The sequence below is a fragment of the Cuculus canorus genome, chromosome 2 (genome assembly GCF_017976375.1).
Source record: "Cuculus canorus isolate bCucCan1 chromosome 2, bCucCan1.pri, whole genome shotgun sequence".
Taxonomy (NCBI): Eukaryota; Metazoa; Chordata; class Aves; order Cuculiformes; family Cuculidae; genus Cuculus; species Cuculus canorus.
The window spans coordinates 87,242,992-87,259,253 of NC_071402.1; the positions used below are offsets into that span (position 1 = coordinate 87,242,992).

A 16,262-nucleotide genomic window follows, 5' to 3' on the forward strand; every position below is an offset into this window, starting at 1 on the left:
ATCGTCATCATTTACACCAAAGAGGAAACAGGAACAGAGAATTCGTGACTTGCTCTAGGTCACACACTAAGCATGGAACAGAACCAGTGGGAGCAGAACTCAGCCCTCCTTGTCTTGTGCTTCAGCCACAAGATGATCTTTCCAAGTGATTTATCTTGGGCACCTGTCAGAGGACATGATATTTTGCTTTCTGAGGCATGATCTGCTCAGCTTCTTTGTACAGAATAGTCACATCTCTTTCCTTGCTTAACACTGATGAATAGCATAAAAGTTTCTACCAGAGAAGAGTTAAAGCCTGTGAGAATGTGCGTTTGCAAATATGTAATAAACCAGTTGCCTGGTTTAATGCCAAGGACTCTTCTTCCTTTGTGTGTCAACAGGATGGATTCTTCCACTACTCCATAATATTTACTTTATAGGGAAAGTTTGCTTACTGCAAGCATCTGGAATTCTTTGTAATATAGAAAAATTTTGCCGAGCATATAGATTATCTCTTCACTTCCTAAAATACACAGTCTTTATGGTGAGAAGGGGGGAAAAGAGCATAAAAATGTTCATGCTGTGTTGTATCATAGGCTCTCCTGATTCAGATCAGGGCCAAAGGAATCACTTAGCAGAGTAAAACTTCTACAGTATCTGAACTAAAATCCTGGATTTATTCTGCTATTAACAGCATGGGTTTCAAAATTACTGTACTTCAGCCAGTTCACTTGTCAAAATGCCCTTGCGGGGACAGTTCCTGCAAGAGAACCTGGAAAGTCTTTCATTCCTTTGCATTCTCCCCCAGAACATGTGAAAAAACTTACAGCACCTCATATAAAAGAAATATAATGCATATAAAATTGAATCAATCCACAATTTAAGAAACCTCTGCCACTTCTCTCATGTGAAGCATCAGCTTCCTGGTGTAATTTCTTCTTTCCCACAAGCGGGACCAAAACAAACCTTCACCACATTTCACAACTCAGTAGAATTCAAAGCTTATCAGCCATCTTGAGGGTACTGACCGATGTCATTTATGGCACAGAGCTTTCTTCATACTACGCGGGAAGAAAAAAAAAGTGCAGGTTAAGCAGGGAAATTAACTGTGGCCCTACGGATCTGTTTCTGTTGCCTGTTACTGTCATTCCAAGGACTCTCAACTCAGAAAAGTGGAGTGTAGTTTGACCGCTCTACAAGACCCAGTGCAGATTGTAAAGGGCACGCATGCATAACTACAGCATAGAAAGTCATGAAAATGTCAATGTGGTGCCCTCAGGTATTGATACCTTAACACTATTTAAAGGAATCATATTTGAGTCACTTTGCTGTGTTTATTCATCTGTCCCTTGGAACTAAAGTGGTGGAAGACCCTGCTGTACTAGGTACATGTGTAGAGGGTCTAGGACAACTCTCTGTGGACAACTCTAGATGGAACACCTCTGTGCTGCTGACTCCTCATGGGGACAACTCTGCATGGCAAAGGGGTTGCCCAGGACTGAGGAGGATGCTGGGGTGAGGGGACTCTGTGCCTGTAAGTCCCTCAGTTTAAAAAACAACGAGATGTCCATTTCCATGGATTGACACACCAAAAGGTATGTCTGTTGCAAGGCTGTCCTCTTCCTGCTCCTCCCTGACAACTTCCTCTCTGTATGACTGGTCTCCAGGAGGTGTTTGCCATGACCACAGCCAGGAGGATTCCTGACACCACGTGCTGAGACCACAAAATCAAGACCTCTTTCCATCCTACACCGCATGCTGCAAGGGGCTGCTCTGCAGTGCAAAGGCTGCTGGATATTTGGCGGTGGTAGTTCCTTCAGATGCTGCTTTAGCTTACTGGAGGCAGGCAGTGGGGAGAAGAGGGAAATGGAGATGGCTGGTTCATCATGTCCTCAGCTGCAACTGTGCTTCTTGCAGCATTTATCCCCTTCCTTTCAATGGAAACTCAACTCGTGAGGCAGCACTGGCTTCTGCTGCAGCTGCCCATCCTCTGGTTTAAGTGTGTATTGGTTGGCGTTGCCTGCTTGGAGAAGCAGCTGGTCTGAGAATAGTTCATTATTACTGATGGAAAGTGCAAAGGCAAATATTTGTGTGTTATAAATGCAATATAACAATTAAGTGCTGTTTACCCAGGCTGCACTATGGACTTGGGTCAGCCTCAGTCTGTATAACATAATAGCTTGCCTGCAAGAACTTGCCCCTTTTTATGACTGACTCTTCATTGAAAATGGTCCAAAGTTTATGTAGTAAAATGGAGATTGTTGTTGGACCTCCATGGGATGGAGCAGTGATGGTTGAAAGTTGCAGGATGGGCTGTAGGAGGGTCCTGCTTTGCAGGCTTCGCTGGCACCCAGAGCAGTCTGATGTTGTCTCTGTTTTGTGGTAGCAGGGTTTGGTGTGAGGCTTAAGCCCTGGGGCAGTGCAGGTTTCCTGATTTTATTTTGTTTGTGTGTCACTGCAATGTGCAATCATATTTCTGATGTGATGCCTTGCCAAGGGCTCAGCACTGCACCAGAGGAGCAACACTGATATACGTCAGGTGCTCCAGGACATCTGGCTTTTGTCCTGTACCTGTGCAGCCACCTTGTGTACTCTTCACAGTGCTTCCCTTGATTACCTTTATCGTTTGCTTTTTCAGGGTGTGAGTTCTCTGGGCCAAGGGCTTGGCTTTCTTTGGTGTTTGTACAGCAGTTTGCATGTTGTGACTGCAAACAAAGCCAAAGAGTCATTAATCACCACAGAACAGAGCCCCATCTATTTCCCACTGAAGCAACAGGGAAGTCTGCCTATGTGGGCCAGGGAAGGGAGTGGGTACACCTCGCCCCCCAGCAGGCTGCCCTCACACAGTGTGCAACATCCAACCCTCACCCTTATTCTCTGAGTCCTCTTCTGCGCAAGACTCCACCAGTGTCCTCACAGTGGAGGCATGTTCCCCACGCCGCTTGTCTAAACGTGTTTGTGATGACTCCTTGCCTCTTCCCTGCGATGCTTTGAATGGAGAGGTTGGGACAGCAGCTGTGGTGGAGGAGGGCAGCGCAGTAGGCAGGCAGAGAACCGAGACCCAGGGCTGCCTTTCAGCTCTTCAGAACCTAGTGGCTACTCTCCTCTGAAAATCTAGATAAAAGAGACTAGGAAAGTCTGTGTTGGGTAAAAGAGGCAAGCTGGCCGGTTTAATCCACCCTGCAATAGCCAATTAGCGAAAGATGGCAGGAAAAAAAAATGAGGTCATTCACCCTCACCACTTTGTGGCTACTCCAAAAGAAAAAAGAGTATATAGGGTTTGTTGAAGAATGACAAAAAACAACATTTGTGACTGCAGATGGGTGCAGAATATATTTAGTCAGTGGTCAAAGTGGAGGGAAAAGAAAAAAATCTTGTATGGAAAAAAAAATACTGTGAAGTTTTGTTAGGCAACCCATTAATCTGGACTACAGATAGGGAAAAATGTGCTACTAGGTTCATATGGAGTCCTAAAAAATGCTTAATTAGCACACGAGGGAATCTATTTATAGCATGTTGGTTTGCCACAGCAAATAGTTTTGCCTTGGGAGCATCATGTTCTTCAGTATCTTTTCATTGTTCAGTAGCAAGGACAAGATAATACCTTGAATTTGCTCTCACAGGAAAAGAAATTCCTCCCCTGCAATGCCACATGTAGTAAAATAGGCTGCCTAAGGAAATGCTCCAAAGCCCTATCAAATCAGGGAGGGATGTTTCCAAGTACCTGAATGGCTCACACCTCCCAACAGAGCTGTTTCCTAATGGGGACACCTAAAGAGTCCTGTCCTCAGCCCTTTAATAATGACAGCAATTGCTGCATGATGGAGAAGGTGCACATCCGTTTATGCAATTCTTACCCTAACTCACACCAAGGTAGAATGGTCTGTGGGTGTCACAAGTATCCCCTCTACATGGTCATGTCCAAAGTAAGGGCTACAGCCTTACTGCTGCCCTTCTCCTTTCTGCCTGCAGGACATCCAGTATCTGCTCTATGTGCAATGCTAAAATCCGGGAGGAGGAAGCCAAAGCAGAACATTAGGCAGTGTAGGCAGGCCTTACGCTCTTCTCTACGAACTTTCTCATTCTCCTTGGCAGCTCAGCTAGGATTGCAAAATCTTGCCTCACACCATAAGAGATTAATTAAGATGTTATGTTCCACTCCGGTGACATGCTGGAAGGAAAGAGTACATAAACATATAGATTTTTTTAAGCATAGAAAGTCCCCATTGAAATCCTAATCTGCCATCCAGGAATAGCCCAGCCCAAGAAAACTCTGATGTTCATTTCTTCATTAAGACTTGATGAAAAATACTCTGCTGATTGTGTCTTTAGCCCCTTTTTATTATTATTTTAATTATGGATGTATGAGTGTAGAGTTACTCACAGGCAGCCACTGAGGCTGTAGCTGGAGCCACGCGATCGCTAAGCTTTCCTATGGAGTGGTGCTATTGCACCTGTTTAATCTAGAAGAGATTTGCCTTTGCAGACATTTTCACAAGCGCGTCTAGGTATTGGTTTTGGTAATGTCATTATTCTGTGGTTTATATTTCCGCTTGTTGTGGGCTGTCATCTTGCTGTCAAGCTTTTTTTGTTCAATATTTGGGTTGATTAGCTTTTGGGTTTTCACTCTCTGATTCGCTTTTAAAATATTCTACCTAGCAGCTATTGAAATAGTCTATCTAGTAGTCTTTGAATTGGCAGGGAGGGAGTTCACGTAGGTTAAAGCACATGAGGTTTTCCAGCAAAGCGCAGGCAACACGGTGATGCTACTAACTGCCCAGTGGAAGAAAATGTTAAGTGTATCCTTCTGGCTGTTGTATGAAGATGACTTTGTTTCTGAATGACAAACCATGTGCACGTGATGGTGAATTTTCAGTCCACGGAAGAAAGCTGGCCGATTCACAGGTTTGGTCATTAGCCATTTCAGCCCTGCCATCTATCACCTCCATCATCTCCCATCTGATATACCTCAGGTTCCCGTCTGCCTTGCCCCCACCTCCCTGCTGCAAGAGTGGTCAGTGCGGCACTTCTCCTTCACGTAGTCTGCTGGCTAGAAATAACTCTGGTGGGTTTGAGATTGATTAATGGTCCTTCCTGTTGGCAAAGCAGCACCAGTTGCTCAGATGCTTTGTGCTGGCTGCTAAAAAAGAAGGGCAAGGAGAATAGTCAGGACAGGGCTTTTACTGCTCTTTGCCTGCATCCCAGATGCAAGTTACAGTTTTCTTTTGACTTCTTCATTATCGATTTTATCTCTTGTGTTCCTTCTGGCCTCTTTAGGTATTCAGGCCCCAGCAGGGTTTCAAGGACTTATTTTTAAGAGCAAAATAATATTTAGTTTTTAGCTGTTGTGATTTCCTGGCTATATTTTACCACGTGGTGGTAGTTCTGTGATGTGGTTTACTGGTCACTGGAAAGTTGACATCACCAAAAGCATTTCATTCACAATCTGAGATTTTATGGTGAATTACAGACCTGCAAGTGAATAACTGGAATTGTAAAGCTGTGACTTGTGTGCTGCTTTGATTGAATTTTTATCAACAGCGAAGACTGTCTATGAAGGAACTGTTGCATTCAGCGCCCATGTGATTATGATTAAGTCTTTAACTTTAGACTCCTCTTTCCCGTTATAAGCTCACAGTTGTAAAAATTTCCAGAATCATTCATTGTGTGCACTACTGTTATGCGCCTCAACAGAGTGCCTGGGAGCACCAGCCACAGAGCAGCATCCTTCAAGAAGCAGATTCTATTTTCAGTCTTGATTTTTTAGGCAAGCCTCTGAAACTGGCAATAGGCTGCAGAAAATCTGCTTTTTGCTTAGCAATATTGCTGACTCAGATCAGGTAGGGAGCTGGAGGGCTACGGGCACACAACTTGGTGTGAGAGGAGAGGCAGTGGCTCATGTATGAAGGAGAAAAAGCAGCAGATGATTGCAGAGGCCATCCTAGCTGGATACCAGGGTTCTGTACTTGTGGGGGCTGCTTCAGATCAGGAAGCATTAGTCAAAGCTCAGTCCTCTTGACAAAGGCAAATAAAGCCCCAAATCCACGGAAATATTATGGTTCTACAGCAGGAAAGACTAAAGACTTCAAAAGCAAGTGGGTTGAATAAACTCAGGCTCTGAAGTGTAAAGAACAAGTGGTGTGCAAAGCAGGACACACCACAGTTTTCTCTCCCATAGGTGCTTTTGTACTGCAACAGTAAACGGAGGAGAAAAATGTGCTTTGCTAAGCGAAATGGTGACAGATGACTTGAATATTATCCAGAAACAACTACACTGAGCAAGAAGGTGTCATCTTAAGATAGTTACGCCTTGATCTGTCCCTTTACATCTCAATCTTTGCAAAACTAAGATTATCTATCACTAATGAGCAATCCTCATTGAGGCCTCAACTTCTTGTTCAGAAGTGACATGGGAAAAAGACTGTGGAAACCCCCGAGCTTGTTCTTCCAGATTTTTTTCTTTTAAAGGAAAGAGGCCCATGCAACTCTATCTCCTCTGAAACGTCTGTCTGAATATCCATCTGAGCGAGAAAGTAATTTTAGCATCCATGACACACAGCTTCTGCTACCATCTGATTGCTCAACGGCACCAAGAATAAATATTTCCTTAGGCCTGAGGACAGGAATCTGAATGCCGCTGCTTCCCCCTTCAGAAGCACCTGTATGTGTGTTTTTTCAAGATCTGAGTAACACAGCGGTGCTTTGTAGCTCTGAGTCATCGAAGCTCTCTGACCCTACAAGCACACTCTTGCTTAGCGTCCTTTTCAACAAATGGAAGGAAAAAAATAAAGAGGCTGAAAAGGCTGCCTGCAGCTTGACACCAAAACACAGCCCTCCCGCAAACCTTGACATGAGTACACCTATTTTTCTGAAGAAGTCAATGGCACTACTCACGTCCTTAAGGTGAGCAAGTGTTGACGTGCTTTACCAAACTGGATCCACCAAGCCTGGAGGAGATTTATCTTTTTTCCCCTGGATTCTTCCCCTGTCAGATATACTTGTTCTGAGATAATGTTAATCAAGCAGAAAAGTTGACTGTTTCTTAGGAACTGGTAGAAACTTGTGTGCTTTGCACACTTTTTAAGTGACAACTCAGATTTATGCAGGATATCTATTGCTCTTCAAAGTACTTATTTGCATGTGATGGTGTGATTTAGTGGATAGCTTCATCAATAGCAAGACCATTAAAGGAATGACCAGGCTGGGTTTTGTCTTATTTAATCATTTCAGAAGAGGTTGATACCCTGACATTCATCAAGGCCCCCTCTCTCTCTAGATAAGAGCTCAGTGATGTTCAAATCTAGATAAGAGCACAGGCCAGCACCCAAGGAGAGGAAGGATGTTCAAGGCGTTTCGGGGCAAACTTGAGACTTGGGAGACTTGGTTTGGTTTCCTGTCACCTCTGTAAGGTCAGCCAGCCTCCAGATGCGAGTTCCTCATCTGCAGGATGAATTGCACTTCCCTGTCTCCGAAGGACACTGTGGCGGGAATGCACTGGTGATGGTGACGCGTCAGGTCATTGGGCTGCCAGCAGCGTGAGTGCTTCTCAGCCTCTAAGGGAAGCTGATGTACAGTTTGACAATAAGGCATGAACAGTCTGCCAGCAGAGAGTTAAGCAAGGGATAATCCGACTTCAGCGGGGCTGTGTTGGCCAAGGGTCCCAAGTTCAGCTCCCACCCTAAGAAAACTCCAAGTTGCTTTTGTTTCCCTTTCTGTCCTCTTTCTCCTTAGCTTTCATCCTCAGGAGGTCCAGCCAGTGCATATCAGGCCAAAGTCCCTCACCTTAGCAAGGAGGCTGATCTCACATGGGGGTTAGCAAATGGATGCTGAGAGCCTTGCCTTTACATTGTCGGGAATAAATCAAAGGAGGGAGTATTGCAGCTCCGTGAATGCACTGGCTTGTGTGAAAAGAAGGGCAGGGTCGCAGAAGAGACTACTTATTGACACAGAGTGTAGATTTATGCAGATGCAGCTCTGAGTATACCCCATAACAATAGGCCTCCTTATACAATAATGCAGGGAGGTACAAAACAATTTCTAAAAGCTGGCTGAGCAATTAGCCTGCTCCCCTAGCATCAGGACAAGGGGACTGCAGCTTCTCCTCAGGCCGAGTTGTGACTCACAGAAATTATTCTAGACCCTCTAGCTGAATGCTCTTTAGCAGATTTGCATATCCTTCCTTAAAGAGGATGACATTGCCCTTGTTTGACACTTCAGTAATCTTTTTAATCTTTTCTTTTAAAGAGGAACTATCAAACTGGGGCAAATGAGGAAGAAGAGGACATTCTGTGACAAAAAGGGAGTGACTTGGACCTGTTGTTGGTCTCATCACTTCAATTGTCTTTTCAGGTGGCTTAGAATAAGGAATTAGTTGCTTAAGACCTTCTCTCTGCTGCTCAGTCCCACAGTGTCACCTAAGCCTTGTGCTGGCCAGCTTAGTGTTTTAGCAGACGCTGCCTGAAGTGCACTACAGAAACGGAGCTCCTTCAATTACCGGAGTGTTTTCAGCATTTCCTCTGGGACACTGAGCAGTGTCACTGTTCAGCTGCCAGACTTTCCCAGCTTTCCGTTTCCTAGATGGCTTCTCGCCTTGCCAGTACTGATCGTTATTTTTTAACCCTTCTGGGAGGTGCCAAGCAAACATGAAATGCAATGTTTGTTCCATAAAGTATACAGTCTAATCATGAGAAAGGTACTGCTAATGAATGCAAATAAGAAGACAAGGAAACAATGAGACAGCAGAAGATTTCTTGCATGACTAGGTTCGTAAATTGACCTGGAGTTGTTGTAACGATGATAAAATGGCCAGAAGTTGTTTATAATCTGCAAAAATATAGAAAATCAAGACCTTTGACTTCAGGTACTTATTTTGTTCCAGACAGAGCTACTGCAGTTTTCATAAGCACAAGTCATGCACCATCCTATGGCTCAAACTCCAAGCCAAAAGTTGGTGTCTTTAAGAAAAAAATCAGCTTTTTTTGGTTATTTTTAAATTACAAGACCCTTCCAGCATTAGAAGAGGAGAAAGTGCTTAGGGAAAAATATTTTTTATTTAAAATGATTGCTATTGCTGAAACTTGAAAAGGAGGAAAGAGGAGAAGTAAAGACTTGGAGGAAACAAGGAGAATGCCAAGGAGAGGAATGGAAACCAGTATCAGTAGGCACAGGGCTGCCATGTGCTGTCAGACAGCAAAAGCTTACTTTAACCAGCAGCATAAGCTTTATTGCAGCTTTCTCCAAGTAAATGAGATTTTCAAAACTGTATCCAATAATGAAATATTCCTTGCTAAAGGCCAGATTTTGAATCAATTTATCTACTGCAAGATCAACAACTGTTTGTAAGGTGTTGAGTTTGCCTTGTGGACAGCTACCAGGAGACTCCCGAGCAGCCAGTGCAAGGTCAGCAAGGGTCTGATCATGGTGCTTGGCTGGCCAGGATGCCCAGCACAAGCCATGCCCCAAAGCCCAGCCAAGGGATCCTTGTGTGCTGGGCTGAGAGTAGGATCACTGGGTGTGCAAGCAGCTGAGAGCTGGGAGGGGATGTGAAGGCCTGAAGAGCTAGAAGAAACACGGTACCTGCTTTGCAGATGCCCTCTCATGTTTTAGGTGGTTTGTGTTTGCTTCAGTTTGTTTTTTGAGAAGCAAAAAGCTGTTGGCTTAGTTGTCTCACCTCCGTGGATGGCTGCCTCAGTTCCCTAAGACCATCTCTGCATGGCACAGTGGGAGCCATAAAAAGCTGCAGAATTAAAGCCAACTATTTTCTGGGGTTAGCCAGGAGTATTGTGTATCCCAGTGGGAACTTCTTCTTTTTTCAGGAGTATAAATCATTCACTTTACTTGTTTGCTTAATGACGTACATTAAAACTATCAGGTTTGCCCAGGTCTTGGTCTCAGGTCATATCTATGAAAGAAACTACAGAAGTATCTCTATACCAAGCTTTTTTCTTTACAATTGCTTTCCAGTTATAGATTTCAAATAATAGAGTATTGTAAGAAAAGGTTATATAGCAGGTCGAAAGTTCATGACAAATTATAGGAATGTGTTATTTATTTATCACCTGGATGCATTACAAGTCCTTCTGTGTACAGCATCAAGCACATATTCTTAGCCTGTCTACAAAGCACCCGTGAAGTCATAAATGTTGAAGAATTTTTACTGCTTAGCTATCCAAAATGCTATACAGTAGAAAAGTTTTCCTCCTCTCTGCTAGCACTGTTTCTAGGTAGGTCTGAAGCTCACCTGGTCCTCTCTCTCTCCCTCTCCGCTCCAGTTGTCACTACAAATTGCCCCACCGTGTGAAAGCGAACAACACTATGAATACTCCGGCCGGTGCTGCACAAAGTGTGAGCCAGGTATGTGAGCACTAGACCGTAATGACTGCATAACTGAAAAGCTCATTAGAAACAGCTCAGTGGGCCAATAAGGCAGCTTGCTCTTGTGACTCCACCAACCTATTGGCACATAGCCTGGCAGGTGCATGATCTCAGGCTTACAAATGCTTTCTAGTGCAAGAGTGGCCCCTCTGACCTTGGCAAAAGCCACAGCAGATATTTTGTTGGTGTCATAGTTTAGCCCTGGCCCAGCTTGACTGACAGCTAAATGTAAGCTAATTCCCCACCCCCTCTGGGAATGAAAAGGAAATGGGAGAAAAAGGCTTTGCAGATTGGGAACTGAAACTGCTTTAATGAAAATAATAATGATAATAATAATGATAATAATAATAATGATAATGATGATAATAATAATAATAATAATAATAATAATAAAAATTATATGCAAATATATTAAATTGCTCCCCTCCTCCCAATGGCTACCTCACCACTGATGCTTCAGAGCAGGCATAGGTCCCAGGCTGGACTCAGTGGCAGAAGGGAGCTCAAGAACTGGATTCAAAAACACACAGATCCAACGGACAGATGAGGTCCTTATTGGACACCAGCCGTCAAAGAAGACAGTTTGACCCTTGTGATCCCTCAGTTTTATACCAAGCATGGCGTATATGGGATGGAGTACTCTGTTGGTCAGTTTGGGGTCACCTGTCCTGTTTACCCCTCCCTGCAGGTGTGGCCCTTTTTCGCCCTTTCACTTCTGGTATTCCACCAACTTGAGGATGGCCTTGGTTCCTGTAGGAATAAGCGTAAGCAATGGCCTTTCTGCACACCAATGCCCTGTGTAATCACTTCTAGAGAAAAACACTGTCTGAAAAGCATGCAGTTAACTTCCAGAAAATGAACTTATTTAGACAAGGTCTAGGTGTAGTCAGAAAACTGGTGCTACTCTAGCTCAAACCAAAACAGTTGGCATAGCAAATAATCACTGCGGGTGAGAGAAAGCAGCTTGATTCTGTGCATGTAGATAGGACTGCTCCTGGGTCACAAGCTTCATGAATGTTTCAGTGCCACACTAAATCGGGGCCAGACTGAGGAACTGGAAGGGTGGCAGAATAAATTATTGTCTCCAGAAGTGCAGCAGCGTTACCCTGACCTGTTATTTTCCCTAAGCTCCTTACACAGCTGGTGTGCAACTTGCAAACAACCTACTTCCCTTTCTCTCATTCACAGGAAAATATATGTCTGCTAGATGCACTGGTACTTCTGATAGTGTGTGCCAGCCATGTGGCCCAAACGAGTATATGGATGTCTGGAATGAAGAAGACAAATGTTTACTGCATAAAATATGTGACCAAGGTGAGCTGTTCGTACTGAAGAACCTTTTAAACCAAATCAGTGAAGCATGAAGATGGGAAAGTGGATGTAAGGAAGTTGCTTTTTTCAGGTACCTGACACTTGCAGAAGAGCCTGGTGGAGAGGGAGGCCCCCAGACAGCAGAGATTCCATGCTGTGCTGAGCACCGCAAACATAGTCTCCATGCTGCTGATAGTGATTATCTTCACTCCTGTCAGCTGGATGTTAAGGGTTGTCCTCTTGCCCAGCATACTATGTGTTCACTTCCCCTAACATGTTTGTCTCACCCTTGCAAAAGCTCTGTTTATTTTTTACAGTACCTACAAGGAAAAGTACTGCTCAGGAGTACAATCAGTGAGGAGCCCTGTGCTGGTTAAGGGTTTCCCACATGTCTTGAAAGATAACATGGACAGTTCTGCAGCTGGCATTCAAACAAAGCAAATAGGTAGAACAGGAGGTTAATAAACTTAAGGCTTGTTGTTAGAGAGATTTTTACTCCCATCTGCTTTCTCTTCTAGGGAAAGCTTTGAGAGAAGTGAACCCAGGGAACAGCACGTTTCAGCGCCAGTGTGCTTGTACAATGGGCTACCACTGGAATGAAGACTGTGACTGCTGTCAGAGGAATACTATATGTCTTCCAGGATTTGGAGTCGAGCATCCTGGTAAGAAATGTCCAGCTCGGGCCTACAGGATGAGGCCAGCATTGTTTGGGACATTAGAGAGGGTGCTTTAGACTCTCAGACTGTCAAAAGAAGATGCATATCTGCATTATGATTTACATATAGCCCTCCTGGACTGTTTGCATTTTGAAGGCTTCTAGCTCTGTAGTTTAAATAGTATCTTGGATCAAGAGGATTTTTCAGGATATCTCATGGACATGGCAGTAGTTATAAGGTGTTTAGTGCATTTCTAATATTTGCTGAGGTGTCTGACTCTGAGTCACTAAGTCATGCACTGCTCCAGTATCCAGAGATGCAGTTAATCATGATTTGTTCTGAGGTTGGATTTGAAATCAGTTTTTGTCCAATGACTCTACTTCGCTATTTTATAATGTTATAAGCAAGTTAAAAATGGTTAAGGCCTTTCAGGTAGTGCAAGTATTCTGTTTTAGGTTACTTGTAATACAAACATTTATTACAGACATTTAGTTTAGTCTTAAGTCTGTCAAAACCAAAATACAGGCATTTTGTGGGTGGAAAATAGAAACAGTCAAGTGCAGATTTGTAATGAACACTGGGAACAGCTGTGCCAAGCATAAGGAACCCCCAAAAAAGCAGCACATAGTAGCGTAATGAAGGATGAAATACTGCAAGGGCCTACAGCACAGTGGTGCTGGTTTATGTCCAGCCTAGCAAATCGTGATACAGCATTTTGTTTACTGTGGCTTCATAGAAGTGACAATACCAGTTAGCATCACTGTCTGTGGCATAGCATCGATATGAAAAAGTTAATAGAAGGAGAAGGATATAATAGCTTTATGTTATTTTACAATAACTGCAAATGGCCCCAGCTCATTTCTCATTTTGATCACGTAGAGAAGTGTTCAGGACGGACTACCATACTTTTTTTCTGCTTATGTGTGACTGATTTTGCTCCTGTAACGTAATCTAGATCCTTCTCTCCTCAGGGAAGCTTTAAGGGGGATTTGGGGGGGTGGTGTCTGGAGCAGGAGGATGGGAGAGTATAGTCACTTTCCCCTCATCTGAAAGGAGCCCACGGAAACTCAGCTATGAATTTTTTCTTCCTTTACTACACACAGTGCAACAAGACAAGGACACAATGTGTACACCATGTCCCAGAGGCTACTTCTCAAAGGTCGCTTCATCCACCAACAAGTGTAAACCCTGGACCAAGTAAGTAGTACCTGTATCTAGTAAAAGGACCACAGCAGGCAGAATGCACGGAAAAGCTTGAATGGAAGCATTTTTCAGTGGAGTGTTTCAGGCTGTATGCAGAGTGCGTGGAGCACCTCTGTTGGCTGTGCAGCGATAAAGATATTCTCGTGCTTGAATTCTCTATGAGGGGGATCAAGAGAGCAATAACAACAGAGCTGCTGAGATGACACAATTGAAAATAAGGAAGGTATCTGAGGTTCTTAAGGGTGGAGAAATGCAGGAGGAATGTTGTACATTACAACTGAAAGTACTGCTCTGCATAACAACAAGCTCCCTGTTGGAGAACCCAGCCTCTTTGCCTTTCTTTTTCAGCTGTACAGTTCTAGGAATGGCAGAAATTGTGCCTGGCACTGACAAGTCAGATGCAGTTTGTGCAGAACGGAAGACACCTGAGCCATCGGAAGACGGTACGTGTCTCATACAGATTATCTGCCAGAAATTAGCAAGGAGGAGGGATGTGTTTGCTAGGGGGTTTGGCTGGCTTAATTCCATTCCTATTGTGGATGACTCTAGGTGGAGGAGCTGTAGACCAAGACAGCACTTTGGAAAATCCAACCTTTAAAGGTTGCTTTAAGCCTGGTGACTCTAAGTCTCGTGTCCACTACTAAGCAGAGTTTTACACCTCGTACTGAAACTGCATGGTGAGCGGTATTGCTGTTACACTCATGACCTCCATGACATTTTCAAGTCTTTCATTTTTCCATCCTGCAGAGTTCCATACACATTAGCTGTATAAAGCTAGCAGCTTCTCTCCATCTTATTTCATAAGAATGGATACAGTCTCAGTCTTGCCTACTGCCCATTTCCCTCTCCAATGTGGATAAGGTACCAGAGAGACTGCTTGCCTGGCACTCAGTGATCCTTCATAACCCGAGATAAAGGACAAATTTTGCCTGCTCAAGTCTATAGCCTCCATGAGATGTAGCTCTCTCACTCCCTGAGGCAGAGCAAGCATAGTCCATGGGTTGCTGACAGCTTGCAAGGGGACTTTCAGAGAAGCATGACTGGATCACACCTGTCTGAGACACCAAGATTCTGGGTTTTATGGAGATGGCTCAGTACCAGATTCCTTCAGTAAGGCTCCATGTCACAGAACTGCACGAGCACTAGAGCAGTTGTCCTTATTACAGAAACTGAAAACAGAGTGGGAAGGAAAAAAACCCTCTCCTGTGGAAAAGCAGGTAAAATCAACAAGGACTGTCACACTGCTGAGTACATGCTACATGTTGATGGCATTATCTTTTTTGCGTTCTGCAGGAACAAACAGGATCTTATACGTGTTGATTGTTATCTTGTTTTTTGTGGCACTATTTGTCATTGTCATCTTCATCATATACTACAAGAATAAGGGAAAAAAACTGACAGGTATGTGATAGCTAATGATATTCATGAATGTGACCACTGCATGGCTCTCCGTGTGCTCTGATTTCATGGGTAACCACCAGATTAAGAAAATAAGGAGTTATTTTGAAAGTCCTCTTCTATCCCTGTATCTGTCCTTATGGATATGCTTTAACTAGCACAAAGCTAGGCTTCAAATTCCTTTCCTTTAGACAAGGAGTGTATTACACTTACACACAATGCAGATCATCTGGTATCCTCCTGCAGCCCTGACTGCCCTCGGGGCAGACACAGCCACTGTGTGGATGAAGAAGGACTGGTGTTGGGGGCTTTAATAGCAGCATGGCCACTCTACATCACACTGCATGGCAGATCACATAGCCGAGGGGAAGGAAGGAAAGACATAGAGGGGTTTCACCACCTCCTGTCTCCTTCTCCCCACTTGCCCTTCTCCTATGAAACCCACATCTGGGCAGGTTAAAATATGGATTTCAAGACAAAGGCCTGCTCTGTATCTGAAAACATGAAGGAGGCAATGTTTTTAGCTGCAGGCCAAAGTTCTGATCAGGTATGGAAGAGCTACTGGAAGGAAAAGGGATAAACTGCGAAGGTAGAAAAACAGAAAAAATCTAGCAAAGGTATAATGGATAACAGTGGGGCACTGAGTGTATTCTGAATACAGTGGAAATACTTTCAACAGTTACTCTGCTCCGTGTTAAGCCCTGGATCTCCTTAGTGGGGATTTAGGACATACCTGTATTGTCTGTCGGGTTTTTTTTAATTTTCTCACCTAAAACTTGGAAAGCTTTTCCTAGTGTAGTTTTTGATCATTCCCTTTCCCAAGCCCTAGCAATTATGAAATGTTTTGGGAGCAAGGAAAGGGAAGACAACAGCCCTTTATTGTAAAGTACATTTCAGCCTGTGTTTTAGAAATAGGCTGCCTCTGCCACATTAAACATGGGTTGTGCTAAATCTGGAATTCCTGGGATGGGCTGGAGGAAATGGTGACTCTCCTTGCAACCCAAATAACTTACGATGCAAAGCAGGTTATGGGGGAATGCTCTTTATTTGACATTTCTATTACCCTGCTGCTCTGCAGTGACAATCCTTCATTGCCTTTTCATGGTAAATCCTGCTTACTGGAGCCCCTGAGACATGCAGGCTCAGGAAAAAGCTCTGCCTCCTTAGAGGATGATGGTAAATGTACAGACTTAACATCGGAGGAAGAGTCATTGCAGGGAACTGTGAATGGCTAAATCTGTCTTCAGACACAGAAAACCCATACAAGCTTCAAATGGACATGAGATCTGAGACCTGCAATACCTCCTGAAAGTATAAAGAGAAAACAAGAATTGCTAACTG

At 43.9% G+C, this 16,262-nt stretch overlaps 1 protein-coding gene across 3 annotated transcripts in view; it reads left to right on the forward strand.

The window, feature by feature from the left end:
* TNFRSF11A (TNF receptor superfamily member 11a) overlaps positions 1 to 16,262 on the forward strand; it is a 30,643-nt gene that overhangs the window by 2,743 nt on the left and 11,638 nt on the right. For 2 of the 3 annotated variants that reach the window (XM_054060205.1, XM_054060204.1), the window contains exons 2-7: positions 10,251 to 10,332; positions 11,542 to 11,667; positions 12,183 to 12,326; positions 13,424 to 13,517; positions 13,872 to 13,966; positions 14,817 to 14,924. In XM_054060205.1, coding sequence (XP_053916180.1) covers positions 10,251 to 10,332; positions 11,542 to 11,667; positions 12,183 to 12,326; positions 13,424 to 13,517; positions 13,872 to 13,966; positions 14,817 to 14,924 — 649 coding nt within the window. The remainder of the gene's footprint in view (positions 1 to 10,250; positions 10,333 to 11,541; positions 11,668 to 12,182; positions 12,327 to 13,423; positions 13,518 to 13,871; positions 13,967 to 14,816; positions 14,925 to 16,262) is intronic. The other variant, XM_054060206.1, reaches the window with a different exon arrangement.